This window comes from Polypterus senegalus, chromosome 9 (assembly GCF_016835505.1).
Source record: "Polypterus senegalus isolate Bchr_013 chromosome 9, ASM1683550v1, whole genome shotgun sequence".
Taxonomy (NCBI): domain Eukaryota; kingdom Metazoa; phylum Chordata; class Cladistia; order Polypteriformes; family Polypteridae; genus Polypterus; species Polypterus senegalus.
In genome coordinates this window covers 56934300-56951870 of record NC_053162.1, presented here as the reverse complement: position 1 = coordinate 56951870, position 17571 = coordinate 56934300, and the positions used below count along the sequence as shown (strand labels likewise).

At 37.2% G+C, this 17571-nt stretch overlaps 1 protein-coding gene across 1 annotated transcript in view; it reads left to right on the top strand.

Moving 5' to 3' along the window:
* Window positions 1-17571, top strand: part of adamts18 (ADAM metallopeptidase with thrombospondin type 1 motif, 18) — a 160398-nt gene that overhangs the window by 103000 nt on the left and 39827 nt on the right. The window contains 5 exon segments of the mRNA XM_039763116.1: window positions 5161-5291; window positions 5863-5986; window positions 6298-6542; window positions 10964-11099; window positions 11627-11753. Of these exon segments, the coding sequence (XP_039619050.1) occupies window positions 5161-5291; window positions 5863-5986; window positions 6298-6542; window positions 10964-11099; window positions 11627-11753 (763 nt within the window).

Below are 17571 nucleotides of genomic sequence, written 5' to 3'. Positions count from 1 at the left end.
TCTAATGTACTACTCATTTCTAGTCCTATCCATCCTTGTCACACCCAGTGTAAATCTTAACATCTTTAACTCTGCTACCTCCAGCTCTGTCTCCTGCTTTCTGGTCAGTGCCACCTTCTCCAACCCATATAACATACGTAGCAGGTCTCACTACCATCCTATAGGCCTTCCCTTTCATTCTTGGTAATACCTGTCTGTCACAAATTACTCCTGAAATTCTTCTCCACCCATTCCACCCTGCCTGCACTCTCCTTTTCACCTCTCTTCCACAATCCCCATTATTCTGTACTGTTGATCCCAAGTATTTAAACTCATCCACCTTTGCTATCTCTACTCCTTGCATCCTTACCATTCCACTGACCTCCCCCTCATTTACACACATGTACTGTATTTTGTCTTGTTCCTACTGACATTCATTCCTCACCTCTCCAGAGCATATCTCCACTTCTCCAGGGTCTCCTCAACCTGCTCCCTACTATCACTACAGATCACAGTGTCATGAGCAAACATCATAGTCCACGGGGACTCCTGTCTAATCTTGTCTGTCAACTTGTCCATCACCATTGCAAATTAGAAAGGGCTCAGAGCCAATCCCTGATATAATCCACCTTGAATGCATCCGTCACTCCTACTGCAGACTTCACCACTGTCACGTTCCCCTCAGACATATCCTGTACAACTCTTATGTTCTTCTCTGCCACTCCCAACTTCTTCTTACAATACCATAGCTCCTCTCGATGCACCCTGTCATATGCTTTCTCCAGGTCCACAAAGACGCAATGCAACTCCTTCTGGCCTTCTCTATACTTCTCTGTCAACATCCTCAGAGCAAAGATCGCATTTGTGGTGCCCTTTCTTGGCATGAAACCATACTGCTGCTCACTAATCATCACCTCAATTCTTAACCTAGCTTCCACTACTCTTTCTCATAACTTCATGCTGTGACTCATCAATTTTATCCCCCTGTAGTTACTACAGTCCTGCACATCCCCCTTATTCTTAAATATCGACAACAGTACAGTTCTTCTCCACTCCTCAGCCATCTTCTCACTTTCCAAGATTCCATTAAACAATCTGGTTAAAAACTCCACTGCCATCTCTCCTAAACACCTCCATTCTTCCACATGTCATCTCGACCAACAGCCTTTCCATTTTTCATCCTCTCATTGCTGTCCTTACTTCCTTCTTGCTAATCCATTGCACTTCCTGATTGACTATCTCCACATCATCCAACCTTCTCTCTCTCTCGTTCTCTTCATTCATCAGCCTCTCAAAGTACTGTTTCCATCTGCTCAACACACTCTCCTCGCTTGGGAGTACGTTTCCATCTTTATCCTTTATCACCCTAACCTGCTGCACATCTTTCCCAGCTCGGTCCCTCTGTCTAGCCAATTGGTACAGGTACTTTTCTCCCACCTTAGTGTCCCACCTCTCATACAACTCATCATACGCCTTTTCTATCGCTCTCTTCATCTTGTGCCTTATCTCCTTGTACTCTTGTCCTCTTGTCTACTTTCCGCATCTCTCTGACTATCCCACTTCTTCTTTGCCATCCTCTTCCTCTGTATACTCTCGTGTACTTTCCCATTCCACCACCAGGTTTCCTTTTCCTCCTTCCTCTGTCCAGATGTCACGCCAAGCATCTTGCTGTCACCCTTACTACATCTGCTGTAGTTGCCCAACTGCCTGGTAACTCTTCACTGCCACCTAGTGCCTGTCTCACCTCCTCCCTAAACTCAAACTTGCAGTCTTCCTTTTTCAACTTTCATCATTTGATCCTTGGCTGTGCCCTCACTCTATTCCTCTTCTTGATCTCCATTGTCATCCTGCAGTCCACCGTCCTGTGCTGCTTAACTACACTTTCCCCTGCCACCACTTTGCAGTCTTCAGTCTCCTTCAGATTGACTCTTCTGCATAGGATGTAATCTACCTGTGTGCATCTTCCTCCACTCTTGTACGTCACCCTATGTTCCTCCCTCTTCTTAAAATACGTATTCACCACAGCTATTTCCATCCTCTGAGAAAAATCTACTATCATTTGACTTTCTTCATTCCTCTCCTTGACACCATACCTACCCATCACCTCCTCGTCTCCTCTGTTCCCTTCACCAACATGTTCATTGAAATCCACTCCAATCACCACTTTCTGTCCCTTGGGTACACTATTCATCACTTCATCCAACTCACTTCTTTCTCATCCATCACGCACCAAATTGCGGGGCAAATTCACTAACAAAATTCATTATCACACCTCCAATTTCCAGGTTCCTAATCATTACTCTGTCTGACACTCTTTTCACCTCCAAAACACTCTTGACATTCTGTTCCTTCAGAATAACCCCTACCCCATTTCTCCTCCCATCCACACCATGATAGAACAATTTGAATCCACCTACGATCCACCTGGTCTTACTCCCCTTCCATTTAGTCTCTTGCACACACAATACATTAACCTTCCTTCTCTCCATCATATCTGCTAACTCTTTTCCCTTACCAGTCATACTGCCAACATTCAAAGTTCCTACCCTCAGTTCCACTCTTTATCTTCCACCTCTCCTCCTGCCTCTGGATACATTTCCCCCCTCTTCTTCTCCTTCTTCAGCCAACAGTAGCCAAATTTCAGCCAGCACCACAGTACTGGTGGCGGTCTTTGTTAACATGGGGGTTGACTGATCCAGTATGGAAATTGGTATTGTTGTCTGCATATTGATCTGGCAAAATTTTATCCTGGATGCCCTTCCTGATGTAACCCTCCCCATTTATTGGGACCGGAACAAAGAAATGCTACAGGTAAAATTCCGTTACAACGAACTCCCAGGGACCTAAAAAATATTTCTTTGTAACAAACATTTAATTGTAATGAGATTCTGTATTTGTTACTATAATGCTTTCTTTAACTTGTGTCCAGGCATTTGCAATCATTTCAATAGCTTCTTTTGCATTAATTTTAATCTCCTCCTGTCTACAAGTTATGCTGACGAGAATTTTTCTCAGCATCTCCTTGCCATAATACACTTTTGGGTTGTGAAATGATGTCCAGATCCAATGGCTGAAGCACTGATGTGCAATTGGGTGGGAGGAATTCAATGCAAACATTATCTAAATGTGGAAGCATGTTGTGTGCAGCACAGTTATCAATCAGAAGCTGAATCATCCTTTTCTTCTTCTTCGTATTGTGAGATTTCTGAACACTTTTGGGATCCCTTCCACTCCCCACCCAACGGGAACGACATGCTGAAGTGTGTCCCGAAGCACGATTGCAGTGTCTGTGGAAGATTGTTTGCCCATTACTGGGGCAGGGCAATAGCAGGCTCACAGAGGTGCAGTGAAGTGCCACAGAAGCAAATCATAAAAGATCGGGGTTGTGCTATAAGTCCCTGTCTTGCACCCCAAAACACGAGGCTTAGTCTCAGTACTTTAGCAAAACCAGCTTTATTCAGCTTGAAACAGGAATGACAGTTATTTATTGTAGCATGATCTGCCACTCTGCTATATACAGACACAGCAGTCAGGCAGGGTCGTGGCCAGGTCAGTGACCAAGTAATCCTGTTATCTGCATATTCAATGTACGGCTCCTAACCTTCCATCATCCATCGAGATCTTTTCTGTTTACTTTGGTGGAGAGACACAGCATAGCTGTGAGCCTGCCCCGTACAGATGCAGAGATCGCACTTTGGGAACGCTCTTTGGAGTTTACAAACCTCACATTTTCTTGAATGAGTGCCACATTAATAGGAATGTTTCTTGTTTGCCGCAATTGAGAGCTGCAAAAAATGAAAGTTTTTTTTTCTAATATGTACTGTTATTGTTTTTTCGTGTCTGCCTTTTCTATAGGAGGGTGACAATGAGTTAAATTCCAGTAGATGTTTTTCAAATGTTGACGAGCAATAAGCAAAAGGTATCACTGAAAACCGCAGGAAACAAAAAAGGCAAACAAAAAAAAAACCAAACAGTATGAGGAAAGAAAGAAAAAAAAATACAGTGTTTCTGCTTGGGGATCGTTGTGCACAACTGAGCTGCGGCCACAGTACTAACTGCTCTGCAAATGATTCATTCAAGCCTTTCCAGGTCTTTTGTGCACTTCGTTGCAATGAAATTATCTGCTGAATGTACTTCGTAGTAACGAGATTTCTATAGACTCGTGTCATATGGGGAAGCTGTCGGGACTATAAAAATACTTCGTTGTAATGAAAATTTCATTGTAAAGATATTCGTTGTAACGGAATTTTACCTGTAGTTTGTGCATCCCCTATGGCTGGGTTAGTTTAGTGCTTAGAGCTTTGAACTGTAAATCAGTAGCTGATAGTTTGTGTCACATACTTAAATTAATCACAATGAATAACAATAGGTCAGATTTTTTTCCTGTAAGCTGCCCATATTTAAATATTATAATATAACAACAAATATTTTTAGTAAACAATAAACATTTCAAGGTAAATATATACAGTATGAACATGGATGGTTAGTAGTAGCTTAAGAAGGGCTGTATTAGTAGTATGCATCTGTTAAGTAAAATTAATACAAAATAAATATTTCCCTAAGATTTCTGTTGTTGAAACGTCCTGTTTTATACATGTTTTCTTCAGAAGGCTCCATATTGGGAAAGGTGCTATATAAATAAAATGTATTATTATTTATTATTATATTGTACAAAATATGTAAATGCATAACAAGTCTTCTTGTCACATCACAAAATTAAAAAAAATGTTAAGAATACTATTTCACAAAAATGTTTAGAACTTTTACAAATTCCAAGGTGCATACCTGATTAGCTATATATATGTAATGTTGCCCAAAATGTGGTGCATTCAAAAAATATCTTTAAAGGGCAAGACATTGCACAATTAATGAAGCCCTACCTATTTGAACCTGGTTATTAAATCTCCCTTGCTATCTGTATTCATTATGACTTCTCTTTCTTTTCTGATAATATGCATAGGTGGGACCAATGACTTCTAAATCAAAATTTTCACATCTAACTATGCTAAGATTGTCTAAATTTATAAAATATATACTCAAAACATCTGAAATGTTCTATGCCATGCAGTAGAGTGTATTTGTATGCTAATAGTTTTCTTTCAGAATTCTTTGGTTAATATTCAGTAGTATACTCCTGTTTTCACCTGCTTAATGCAGTTGTAAAATACTTTTATCTTTCAGAGGAAGACATTTGCAAACTCTATTGCATAGCAGAAAACTATCAGTTTTTCTTTGCAATGTCAAACAAAGTAAAAGATGGCACCCCCTGTTCTGAAAGCCAGCTTGACGTGTGCATTGAAGGAATCTGTGAGGTATGACATATTTTAATTTAATTTTGTGAACCTGTCTTTAGCAGAGAATTAATTGCACATTTCCACATGAGAAGTATATTTGTTTCAGAATGAGCTGAAAGATTGTGAGAACAATATAAACTTTCAAGTAACTATATGTCTCAAGGAGCTGGAACTGGAGATTTAAGTCTGAGGCTCCTCATTTTACCTTGTGTAATTTTACGCTCTTAACTTCACAGTGTGCTATTTGAATAAATATGTTCTTGATGATAGGATATTAATTTGAAGAACTTTAGAATTAACTGTACCATAAAAGGTGATATATAACCATGATTGATACTAAAAGTAATTACAACAGTTGATGTATTTAGTGAACTGCAGGCATATAAGTTTCTTATCATTTCATACTCCCACATGGCCAATGACTGTAACTTTTTATATGGAAAAACATTACGTAAAGCCTGCCATTTTTCACTAAAACTATTGAAATCTCAGTTAAAGCCATTCCCTATTTTTTAAACTTGCCTGGATTGTTGGCAAAATCTACAATTTATTTTTTGTTTAAACCTTCTTTGTAAAAATGTTGTCTTAGCAAGTAGGATGTGACCATGTCCTTGGCTCAAAAGCTGAACTGGATGCTTGCGGTGTTTGTAATGGAAGTAATTCAACATGTGCATTCTTCAGAGGACAGTATTTACAACAGCACAGTGCAAATGGTGAGTTGGGATCAGATTGTTAGGATTTGAAGTTGTGCCATATATTTGCACTAATTATTTTTTCTGTATATCTTCATTTCATTCCAAATCAAACACTAGGTACAGTATATTTTTTTATTATGCAAAATATCATTTTAGAATAATGTGCATACATTGTAAAAAATTATATCCATACCCTCATTGTATACAAATAAAACAGCAGTAAAGGAAATTAAATAATTATTTTTCTTCTAATAGTATATCTTTTTGATTTTATAGTGCTGACTTGTATAAAATCAAAAGTAAATATGCCCTTTCTTTTGTTTTTTCAGAGTATTATTCAGTTATAGTGATTCCAGCAGGAGCCCGTAGCATTCACATACATGAAATGGAAGTATCTACAAGTTATCTGGCAGTCCGTAATCTCAAAAAGAAATACTATCTTACTGGTAACTGGATAGTTGATTGGCCTGGAAAATTCTCATTTGCTGGGACAGTGTTTGACTATCAACGCCCTGTTCACCAACCTGAAACCTTGTTTGCATCTGGCCCCACTAATGAGTCTCTAGTGTTTGAAGTAAGAATTTTTTTCAAACTTTCTGTTGTGTAAAGCAAAAATCTGTAAAATAAATCAATGTAAAAGGATGAAAAGGGGAAAAATATGTTTTTCTTTCAGCAATCACTAAAATTATTTGTCCAGTAAAAATGATGTATTATTCTAAAAGGAATTATTGAGTAATAATAGCAAGATTATGATTAGGCTTGGCTTTTATTAAGAACTAGTTTAAATAATTTTATAGCTATTAAATCAGATTGTAAATTTAGCACATTATAAAACGGCATGTAAAAGATGATAGTTTCAAAAAGCAATTTTGAAGTTTGTATAGTATAATGCTTCCTATCTCTTATTATAAAGTAAACAGAATAGAAATGACATGTGCATAGTAAAGTTTTTATTTACAAATTGTTTGAATTGTATGGTAATGTAAGAAAGATTTTACCTACATTCTGACAGTCTATAAATTATAAGTATTTTAAATAGACATAAATGGGTGTTATAGCACAAAGTAAGAAGTGCAACATCATGTTGTGATTTTAAAGAATATAAGATTTGTATCATTACAGATGAAAGATTAGTGCTAATGCCTGCTGCTATAAATTGTTAATGTATTATTTCAGTACTTATTGAATAAACAAACACATATTTTTAACCCTACTTACTATGTAAAAGGTAGTTGTTTTGTCCTGGTAAACTGTTTACCCAAAAGTAAAGTGAAACGATAGTCATTAGGTTGCTGAAATTGATTCTACACTGTATTTTTAAGTTGTGATGTTGGAGTTTACACATTTGTTTAAATAGTACAGTCTTGTGGTTGGAATTACCTGAAGATATGTCAGAAACCTTTGGGTTTTCTGATTCCCTTATTGATTAAAATATCCCTTGAAAATCTGCTATCTCAATATGTTAAAAAATAAAGAAGGAAAATACTCAATTCACTTAAATATGATTAGCGCAGAAATACTAAAAAGAGTGATGAAAGGGATTACTTCCACAACATGACCTATGGTAGAGAGAGAGTATTGGGAAGGGAAAGAGAGAGACAGTGGCAGAGTTCCTTTATAAAGGAACATTAACAGTGAATTGGTAGCAGATTACTCTGAACTCAGTCTTCTTTAAGTACACTACATGATATTTGCATTTACTTTAGTGTGTAATGCTGTATGCTGTTCTTGGGCAGACATTCAAATGTTCAGTAAATGTTTTTTGTGAACTGTTTTGGAAAATACAAAAAAGTAATCAGAACCAACCCCGGCATTTGTTTTTTGTCCAAGTATACACATCTGTATTATGTAATTTTATATGATGAACAAAATAGCCTTCATTTTATAATTAAGACAGCTTCAGAAACCACCTTTTCCGTCACATAATTGTAAGAATCAGGCGCAAGGCAATAATCAAAGATGTCAACCAATTATAGTGTATCTTTTATGAGAGTATGAGTATATTTAGGTGTGTGCTCTGCAAGGAGCTATTGCCTTGCCTAAGTCTGATGCCCAGCTTGCAGTGGATGATGTTAGATAAACTATCAGCCCCTGCAACTAGGCATTCAGTTAGTGGGTTTGATTGTAATTTCACTGTGGTAATGTAATACAGTTATGGTATTGAACTTGCCATTTCTTGACCTAAATAAACCAGTATAGGTTGAGTATCCCTAATCTGAAATGCCAGTCACTATAAGTATTTTGGAATATTTCCATATTTATAATGAGATATCTTGAAGAAACAGGTAATCAAGTAGGAAAACGCAGCCAAACCAAATAAATTACAACTCATATGTATACTAATTCATAGTTGACATAACAATATAAAGTATTAAACTTCAAAAGTGATGAACATGACTTATAGACTCTGTTGTAGTTCCTTTTTAGGAGGGCCATTTTGGTGTCTTTGCATTGATCTTGTTTTTTTTTTGTCAGTTTATATACAGTTAACTACTTGTTACTTCCAAGAGAACTGGCCAGCAGGTCAGGAATTATCTCAGCTAATATTCACTCCATCATGCCTGCTGTGCTGGAAGCTATTCACTAACCGACATGGCACTACATTCAGTAACACACAATTTGCAGAAGTTTCTGGCTTTTCCAACTTAATGTGAGCGATTTACTGCACTGATATTACAATAAGGACACCTAGCGAGAATGAAGCTGCATTTGTTATCCATTAGTCATCTGCAGTGACAATATGAGTTTTTAGGTGCATTTACATATGCACATTTACTAGACAATTGTGATTTATAAGGGTAAATTGCACAGAAATGTGCATACAGCAGGTTTTATAAATTGGATTTTTTTTTGGCAAATGCATATTTTCACTCCTGAATCCAATGGTTTTATAAATGAGAGTGATAGTCATTAATCTTGTGTCCTAGCTACAACCGTCCCCAAACCCCACTTCTCCCCACTGTGTATCATAGCTTTGTGCTGCTCAATGCTTCATTGAAACCCAACCCAGACTCGGAATCAATGAATCCGTTTGGAATCAGCACATATGTTCAGATCTGCTCAGTAGTAAAAAAAAAAAATTACAGGTAACATAATCATTTTGTCACTCAAAGTTTCAGATTTTGGAATTGTGTATTATAATCAGCCTGTACTAAATTATATAAATACCTTATTTAAATCTTTGACAGGAAAGATAACCTAGCCATGATGTTCCTTCTGACCTTTGCAGCTAACTGAATCTGATAGTTTTGATTATTTTATCTTCACGTTATTCTAATAGTAAAAGTTAAAACATTTTCTTGTTTCCAAACGTACTGTTTACAGTGTTAGAAAGACTTCTCAAATAAATGGAGTTTTGTGTATTACATATTAACACTCTCCCAGTACTAATATTTGGAGTAAACTTTAGTATACACATTAGCACTCTTCAGATATCTCAGTAGATATTTCTGTGAATACTGAAATATTTAAATAATACAAAATAAATACTGATAAATATTGTAAGTAGAAATCAGTGGATTTTTGTTTGGCCATTCTTTTATAGTTAGGGTTAAATGTTATGTATTGAAATGTCCAGAAAACAGCTGGTTCTAAAAATTTATTACCATCTTTTGAAAAGGGTAATTAGGATTCAAAAAGATGTTATTTACTTGGGAAAATTCAATTTATCCATTGTTATCTTATTTTTGCCCAAAGCTATAGCTGTGCAGTCTTTAACTTGGAAATATCTGGCAGGATCCAACCACAGCCATTACTGCAACTTAAGAAGCTGTAAATTTTATTGCTGTATGCCTGCGGTCAAGGCTTTTTGAATGTTGTGTCTGAAGTCAGGTGGCTGAACTGTTCAAGGTAGACATTAAACACTTTTGTTCAAGTATCTGGAAGTGTCTGTGGAGGTTGCTGCCAGTTGTAAATTTGAAATAATTTGCTAGTTGGCAGCAGCCCAATGGAATTTGTCCTGTTTGGTAGATTATGGTGATGGAGTGGGGGGTGGGGATTTCAAAATGTTCTTAAAGTTGTTAGTTTTCTGTTAATTTAACCCTGGAATTAATAAATCTATAAATATTGTTTTTCTCTGCAAATAGCATTTTGTCTCAGATAGCAAGTCACTTACTTTAAAACATTGTTTCTAGTGCTTCACTGTACCAGATTATATCTCTATGACTCTTGTTCGGTCTGCTAAGTGTGAAAATGTGGTGTAGTAAACTATCATCCCAAAAAAGGTTGCACACTTGAATCTGGAACAGTACCAGCTCTTTGTGAGCCTGTAGGGAAAAAAATGGGTTTCAGCAACTGATTGGATAGATGGATTAATACATACTGAAGAAAACAGTTTTGAAGCTGTAAAAAGTAAGCTAATAAAGTTAAACTTGCTTTGTTAGGCACCACTCCTCCATAAATATTTAACAGATTTAGAGAAAAAAGAGAGAGACCACATCCTGTACCTTAAGATGCTTACTTAGGCTAAGCTGTTTAGAAAACTGTTTTCAATTACCTTGAGTTACATTTTATAGTATGGATTTTATTACACTAAAAATGACTGTTATCATGCCACATATATGTGTTGTGTGTGCTGTATTCTGTGCTGATATTATTGGTGACAGAGAACTTAGCACTGCTGTCTCACTACTCAAGAGTTATCTGCATAAATCACGATCAAGTCAGTCAGTGTAGCTTATACATTTTTCCCATATATGCATGGATCTTTTTCCAAAACCTTTTTTTTCTATCCCAAGATATTTAGCAGCTCAAAAATGTTCCAGTGTGAGTAGAGGTTGGTGAATACAAAAGTTGTCTAAAGTTGATGCCTGCCTTGTGACCAGTGCTATTGGGATAGGCTTCAGACTCAATATTGGATAAAGTGAGTACAGGAAAGGAATAGAAAAATTAGAATAAGGAATTTCAGAAAATGGGAGGATATTTCTTATATTTTAGATTATTTTCTCTGTACACCTTTTAAATAAAAGAATTAAGGTTACTTATTTTTTCTTACAGGTTCTCCTGCAAGGCAAAAACCCTGGTATTGCCTGGGAATACACTCTGCCCAAGAATGACAATAAAAACACAAATAAAAAAGACAACTACACCTGGGTGGTCATCAGATCAAATTGCTCAGCATCTTGTGCTGGTGGTGAGTAACATACCTGTAGATATAAAGAAATAATTGTCAGGTATACCAAATCAAAGATTTCAGGTTACTCAAAGCAGCTTTGTAAAAAAAAAGAAAGAGATGTTAAGCTTTGGAAAGGAAAATTGCCTTATTTCATTTATGTATTGATGCAGAGAGGTTTATAAAAGCTAGATACAAACCTGACTTGAAAAATTTGAATAGATTATAATCTTAAATTGATTTGATTTCATGTCTTCTATTATGCACTCCCGCAATGAAATTTGCCTTTTGGCTTTATTTGAAGATTTTAGTTCAAACCTTAAAAGGTTCCCAATTAGTGATGCATGCATGAAGGTATATTTAAATGTCTAAAGAATATAAAAGGATTGCTGAAAGGAAGGTTGGTACAATTTCAGATTCAATTATTCACTGAAGTATTTTAAAAATAAACATTACCTAACATACATAATGTAATTTGAAAAATAAAAAGAAAAAGGTTAATGAATTGCCTGGTAAGACTTTTGAATGTCTCGTTTATTAATTTTTAGGTCAAATTTCAACTAAGGCTGTCTGCTTACAAAACAATCGAATTCAAGTAAACTCCTCTTTCTGCAGTTCACACGTAAGACCAACTTTCAGGACCAGAGTTTGTAATACTCAACCTTGCCCAGCATAGTAAGTGTACATCTATATTTTGAATCAATTTTCTATTTTACTTCTCTAACAAAAATGCCACACTGATTTTTCATACAATAAAAGTTTATGGCAGTTGTACAAACAGAACAATAATGTAAATCTGCACTATTTATAAAAAAACAAATGTTACCCATTATTTTTTAGATGCAGTGTATACAATGCACATGAAAAAGATTTTGAGAAATTATATTAGAATATTGACTTAATAGACAAAAAATATTGTTAGATGATAGAAAATTTGCTCAGCATGAAATACTCCACTGCATTAACCATAGAACTGAGTAGTACACCATATCAGTACTGATTTCTCAGAGCCCAAACAATACACTGATTAAGAAAATTATTTTTTCAGAAGAAATTTTTTAGATTACAGCACAAAAGAAAGCAAAGTATGAAAACCCAATCAGCTGAACCATACTCTATTGTAATTAAACCACAAATAGTTTAAAAACATGACAAATCTGTCCTCATTTTGACATATCCACAAATGTTTTTCAGCCATTCTTGCAAAAATCCATGGTCAGTGATTATTGAAGTGAAGATTTGGCTCACAAAGCTCAAATTGTTTTGATTTGTCTAAAAACAATCAGAGCCCATAAGCCAATGATATCCAACCAGAATGTTTCTTAGAACTTGCAACACTGTGACCCACAATGACTGTTGTGTGATTTTGTGCTAATATAAATGCCATTCAGGAGTTTGCAAGTCGGACTAAATTCTCATAGTTTACATTTGCCCTTAGGGATGTAGGAGTAAAACAGAATGCTAACAGAAGATTATAGGACATGAAAAGAAAGTGCAAACTCCATAAACATTGCTATACACTACAACAAACAGCTTTTATGGAAATAAACTTAAGTTGTACAAAATGTGTATTTTAATGAGTCACAAATTGCCAAAGCAAAGATAACTAATGTAACTGATCTACAAATTCAGACTTGAACATTACTTCAAACAAGGTTAATTGCCTGTTTTTTTATTTTAGTCATTCTTTTGCCCCTGGAGCAAAGAGTTAAACGTATAAGTAGTAATTTGTAGGTTAGGTCTTTATGGTCTCTTACTATTCTCAAATAGTATTGTTACTGCAAAAAAAAAGTTGCTTGACAGATAATAAATATGTTACAAAATTTATATATACCTTTTGGTCATTGTATAGGTCATTAACCTGTCTGCCTAGATTATTTATTGAATGCATGCTGTTGATTTAAGCTGACCCAGCAGTACCTGCAGTCTTCAAGTACTAAAGGAATGCAATACATTAAACAAATAATTGTACAAGTTGTTGTTTATTTTTAAAATCTTGTGGTTACAGTATACTGATTTATTTGTAATATCAATTTCATTCATAGACGAATCAACTTAACTACTGTACTGTAGGTACTGAATGAAATGAACTATGAAGCTTTTAAATTTTATGTCTGTTCGTGATCTAAATTAAAATACACACTGAAAGTGCATCAGATGCCTACAGTAACCACAGTAACAAAAATGAAGACTTTGAAATAAACTACATTATATAAATTGTCTTCATTACCAAATAAAAATGACATAGTTGTTTAAGCTCCGTAAGTGTACTTTGTGTATTATGAGAATGTTCAGAGTTACAGAACAGCACTGCTTTGGACAAAATATTTTGAGAATGTTTACAGTGTATCCTTTATATGAGTCGTGTACAGTATATAAATTAGAGTTTTTATAAGCTGTCCAACTATTGTTTTTGAGTAGTTTTTTGTAGTACATTGTTAAATGCGGGTGGCACAGTGGCACAGTGGTAGCGCTGCTGCCTCGCAGTTAGGAGCTCTGGATTCACTTCACGGGTCCTCCCTGCAACGAGTTTGCATGTTCTCCCTGTGTCTGTGTGGGTTTCCTCCGGGTGCTCTGGTTTCCTCCCCCAGTCCAAAGACATGCAGGTTAGGTGCATTGGTGATTCTAAATTGTCCCTAGTGTGTGCTTGGTGTCTGGGTGTGTGTGTAATTGTGCGCACCCTACGGTAGGCTGGCATCCTGACTTGTACCCTGTGTTGGCTGGGACTGGCTCCAGCAGACCCCTGTGACCCTGTAGTTAGGATATAGCGGGTTGGATAATGGATGGATGGATGGATACTGTAATACGTTTTTGCATGCAACTGCTTCTATATGTACATAAATTGTTTGGCAAAAAAATAAATATAGAAAATTAAAGTTGTGACCACTGGCAGCATCACATAGTAGCACCCAAAATCCCCAGACACAACTGCACGACTCAGTCCTATGTTTAAATTAAGGTGTTTTAATCAACACAATACCTTGCCATATATCCAGTTCCCTATTTTCAAAGAAGCATAATAAAACAATACATTTTCTTTCTCTTCACATCTCCCACACAGTCTTACCCACCTCCTCCCAACTTTAATATCCTTAAAGATACTGCACAGGTTTTGAGCTATTAGGTCCTGGGGCCTCATGTATAAACGGTGCGTACGCACAGAAATGTTGCGTAAGAATGTTTCCACGTTCAAATCGTGATGTATAAAACCTACTCTTGGCGTAAAGCCACGCATATTTCCACGGTACTTCATACCCTGTCGCACGCAAGTTCTCCGCTCGGTTTTGCAGACTGGCGGCACTCAGCGTCAAAGCAGTGCTACTGTTCCTGTGTGGTTATTCTTTCTTTTCCTGACGCGGCTTTATAAATACACTGAAATTAACCGCATATTGTTTATTAGTGTAATGCATCTGATTGTAATTAACCTGTAACAATATAATGGTCCAGGGAATAGCCATAGTATTCCAAATACCATAATTGCTTTTGCGTTGTTACTCTCACTGCACCTTCTTCTTCTTCTTCTTTCAGCTGCTCCCGTTAGGGGTTGCCACAGTGGATTATCTTTTTCCATATCACTCTCACTGCACCACTTAGAGTATTTTTTTCACTGTATCTGAGTGGGGAATCACAGCAGCAGCTGATTGGAAAGAGAATTATCGGTATACAGCATCAAGCACACGCTGCCTCAGCCACGGCAAAACGTTTCAAAGCCTTTCCTGTACTGGCCTCGCGGTTCAGAAACAGTTTCATCCCAAGAACTATAAACGCACTCAATCAATTGCTCCTTGTAGAAATATTTATACATATAAGTACAATTAACCCACTGTAAACTTGCACTACAATTATAATATTGCACAACCTGCGGCACTTTATAAAGCACGTATTTACATATGATGATGATATCATTTTTAAGATGAAATGCAGCAAAATATGTTGATCATATTATACAGATAAAACTTTATTTCATTTAAAAAATCTGTATTGTTAATAATTAAACATGTGAGGACACGGTGCCGCAGCGCTAGCAAGTTCACGTATTGTTTCTGCCTCGTGCTGCATATTTACTGAGGCTGGTGCGACACTGGAAGGACAGAAGGATAGAATAATTAAACACGTACTATGAAGATATTTCAATGTTTTTTCAAATTCAAAGTTTTGAAGAATCATCGTTGTAAGCTTACAGATGGCTTAACGTCTATTACAGAGCTGATTGTGTGGTGATTGGGTATTTGGGGAAAGAAAAGTAACGACAGGAATTGGAGGTTAGTACGTTTGAAAGAGATAGTACTGTTACAATAAATTATTTCATCGAAGGTCACGCATGACGCAGCAGCATCTTTGTGAGACATGAACAATCACTGCGCCATCGTGTTCCCATGTTTAATAACATACTTTCATTCCAAGCATCATGAAAATTATGTCACGTATACATCTCATATTTTAATTATTCAGAGAGCTGTAATATCACGAATGTGATGGATTCTGTGTCCTGTCGGAAAAAGAGAAAGAACGGAAGCACGTAGTGATTCACACACATAGAACACATTGAAGATCAAATACAAAACAAATCATTTAACATGCTACTTTAGTTACGATGGGATTTGAGAAAATAGTAAATTAAACGATTTTAAGATGAAGTTTATGATGTACTACTTTAATGACAAAATAAACTATGTGATTAAAGTGGAACTTTCGAGATTAAAGTTGACATTTCATGCTTTTTACCCCACTGTGTGCCTATTTTTTGTCTGTACCCTAATAATCTTTCATATGACACTCAGACAGTGGGCTACGACTCGGCTTTTCATGACGACTTTGATATGTGACTTCTTTTTTATTTTGGCACTGTGCAACTTTGTGAACTTGAGAACTTGAACTTTGTGAACTATGTCACTCGATAAACTTCCTTTTGTTGATTATACCACTGTTTAAATCAACAAATAGTAAGTTTTTCCTTTGCCTCCACTTGGTATTCGCTGAAATTCTTATATTTTCCCCCGTGCTTTTCCCATTGTCTTTTTACAGAATGCTGAGCTTAAGGGCTATTGATTTGCATATTCAAAGATGCGTAATTCTGGGAGGAGTTGGGGCGGGACAGCACGCACGTGCATGAGCGTTACTTTTCACGCTGACTGGGATTTATGTAGAGGAAGAACGCGGAAGTTGGCGAACGCACAGATTCCTGCATCTGGATTTTTCTGCATGTAAGCACATTTCGGCTTATGTGCTTACGTCATGTTATAGTGCGAATTCTACGCACGGCGTTATCCATGAGGCCCCTGGAGAGTGGCAGAGATGATCCAATCCAAGTATTTAAACTAATCAATCTAAGCAATTGAGGCTGGAATGACAATGGGATAATGGAGAAGATGAAGAAATTATTTATTCCAATTAATTTTCTGACAGAACTATTAAAACATATTAATGACAAGAAACAGGTCACAGGGAATATTACCCAAAAACAGTAAAACGTTGGCATGCAAGGAGAATTTATTACGGGAGGTTCTTAACGTCTTAATTGGAGGAAATGATACGTATATCTCTGGTTATCTTCAGGCTCACTACTAAATTAGCCACTATAGTTTAGTGGGTTTAATACCTTCAGTTCAGTGAATACATTTCATGTTTGGCTTTTGAGAGATACTTCATTCCTGAGAGAAATTACATGTTTATGCCTCAATCTAACAGAAGGAAAAAATATCTTGAGTTTGCTTTTACGCATAAGAACAGCTCATCCTCATACTTATAGTTTGTTGTTCTCTGCTAATCTTTAGGTCGCCGGCATGTAATGTCACAAGATTATATCCATTTTTAGGGTTACTTAAATGTATCATTCATCACTGCCTCTTTAGTCGGTAGCCGAAACCACTATATCATTATAATTTGTCACATCTGTTGTTATACAGGTAGTCCCCAGGTTACGGACATCCAATGTACGACTTACGAACAGGCCGCAGCTGCGACACATGTCCCTCAGTAACTGCTGCTCTGTCATCTTCGGCCTGGGGACGCTGCAAGCGGTGGCTGGACAGAGGCTGGAGGGGGGTGATTTCGCTGCTCGCGCAGTGTAGTGTCCCTTGGGCAGCTCCCAGCGGCAAGCGGTGACCCGTGGTCCATAGTAACCGGGGCCACAGCTATCACTTGTGTGCAGGACAGAGGCTTGATGGGATGGATCGCTGCCCACCCACTACGCCGCCGCAGCTTCTGACTGGACGCAGGCTGGATGGAGCGGAGGGGGACGTTTCACTGCCCGCCCATCACACACAGCTGCCCCATTCGTTCTTGGTGGGCGGCTGGTAATGCTGCAAGCGGTGACCCGCTTGTGGCTGAACAGAAGCCATTGGGGTGAACGGGGCGGCGGAGAGGTAGCATTGTAGTGTGCCTCGGATGGCTGTCTGTTGAATGGGGGTGGTGGTAGGCGTGTTCGTTCTCAGTGGGCGGACGCTGCAGGTAGCATACTGTAGTGGTGGTGACTGTGTGGTGGGCGAGTGAT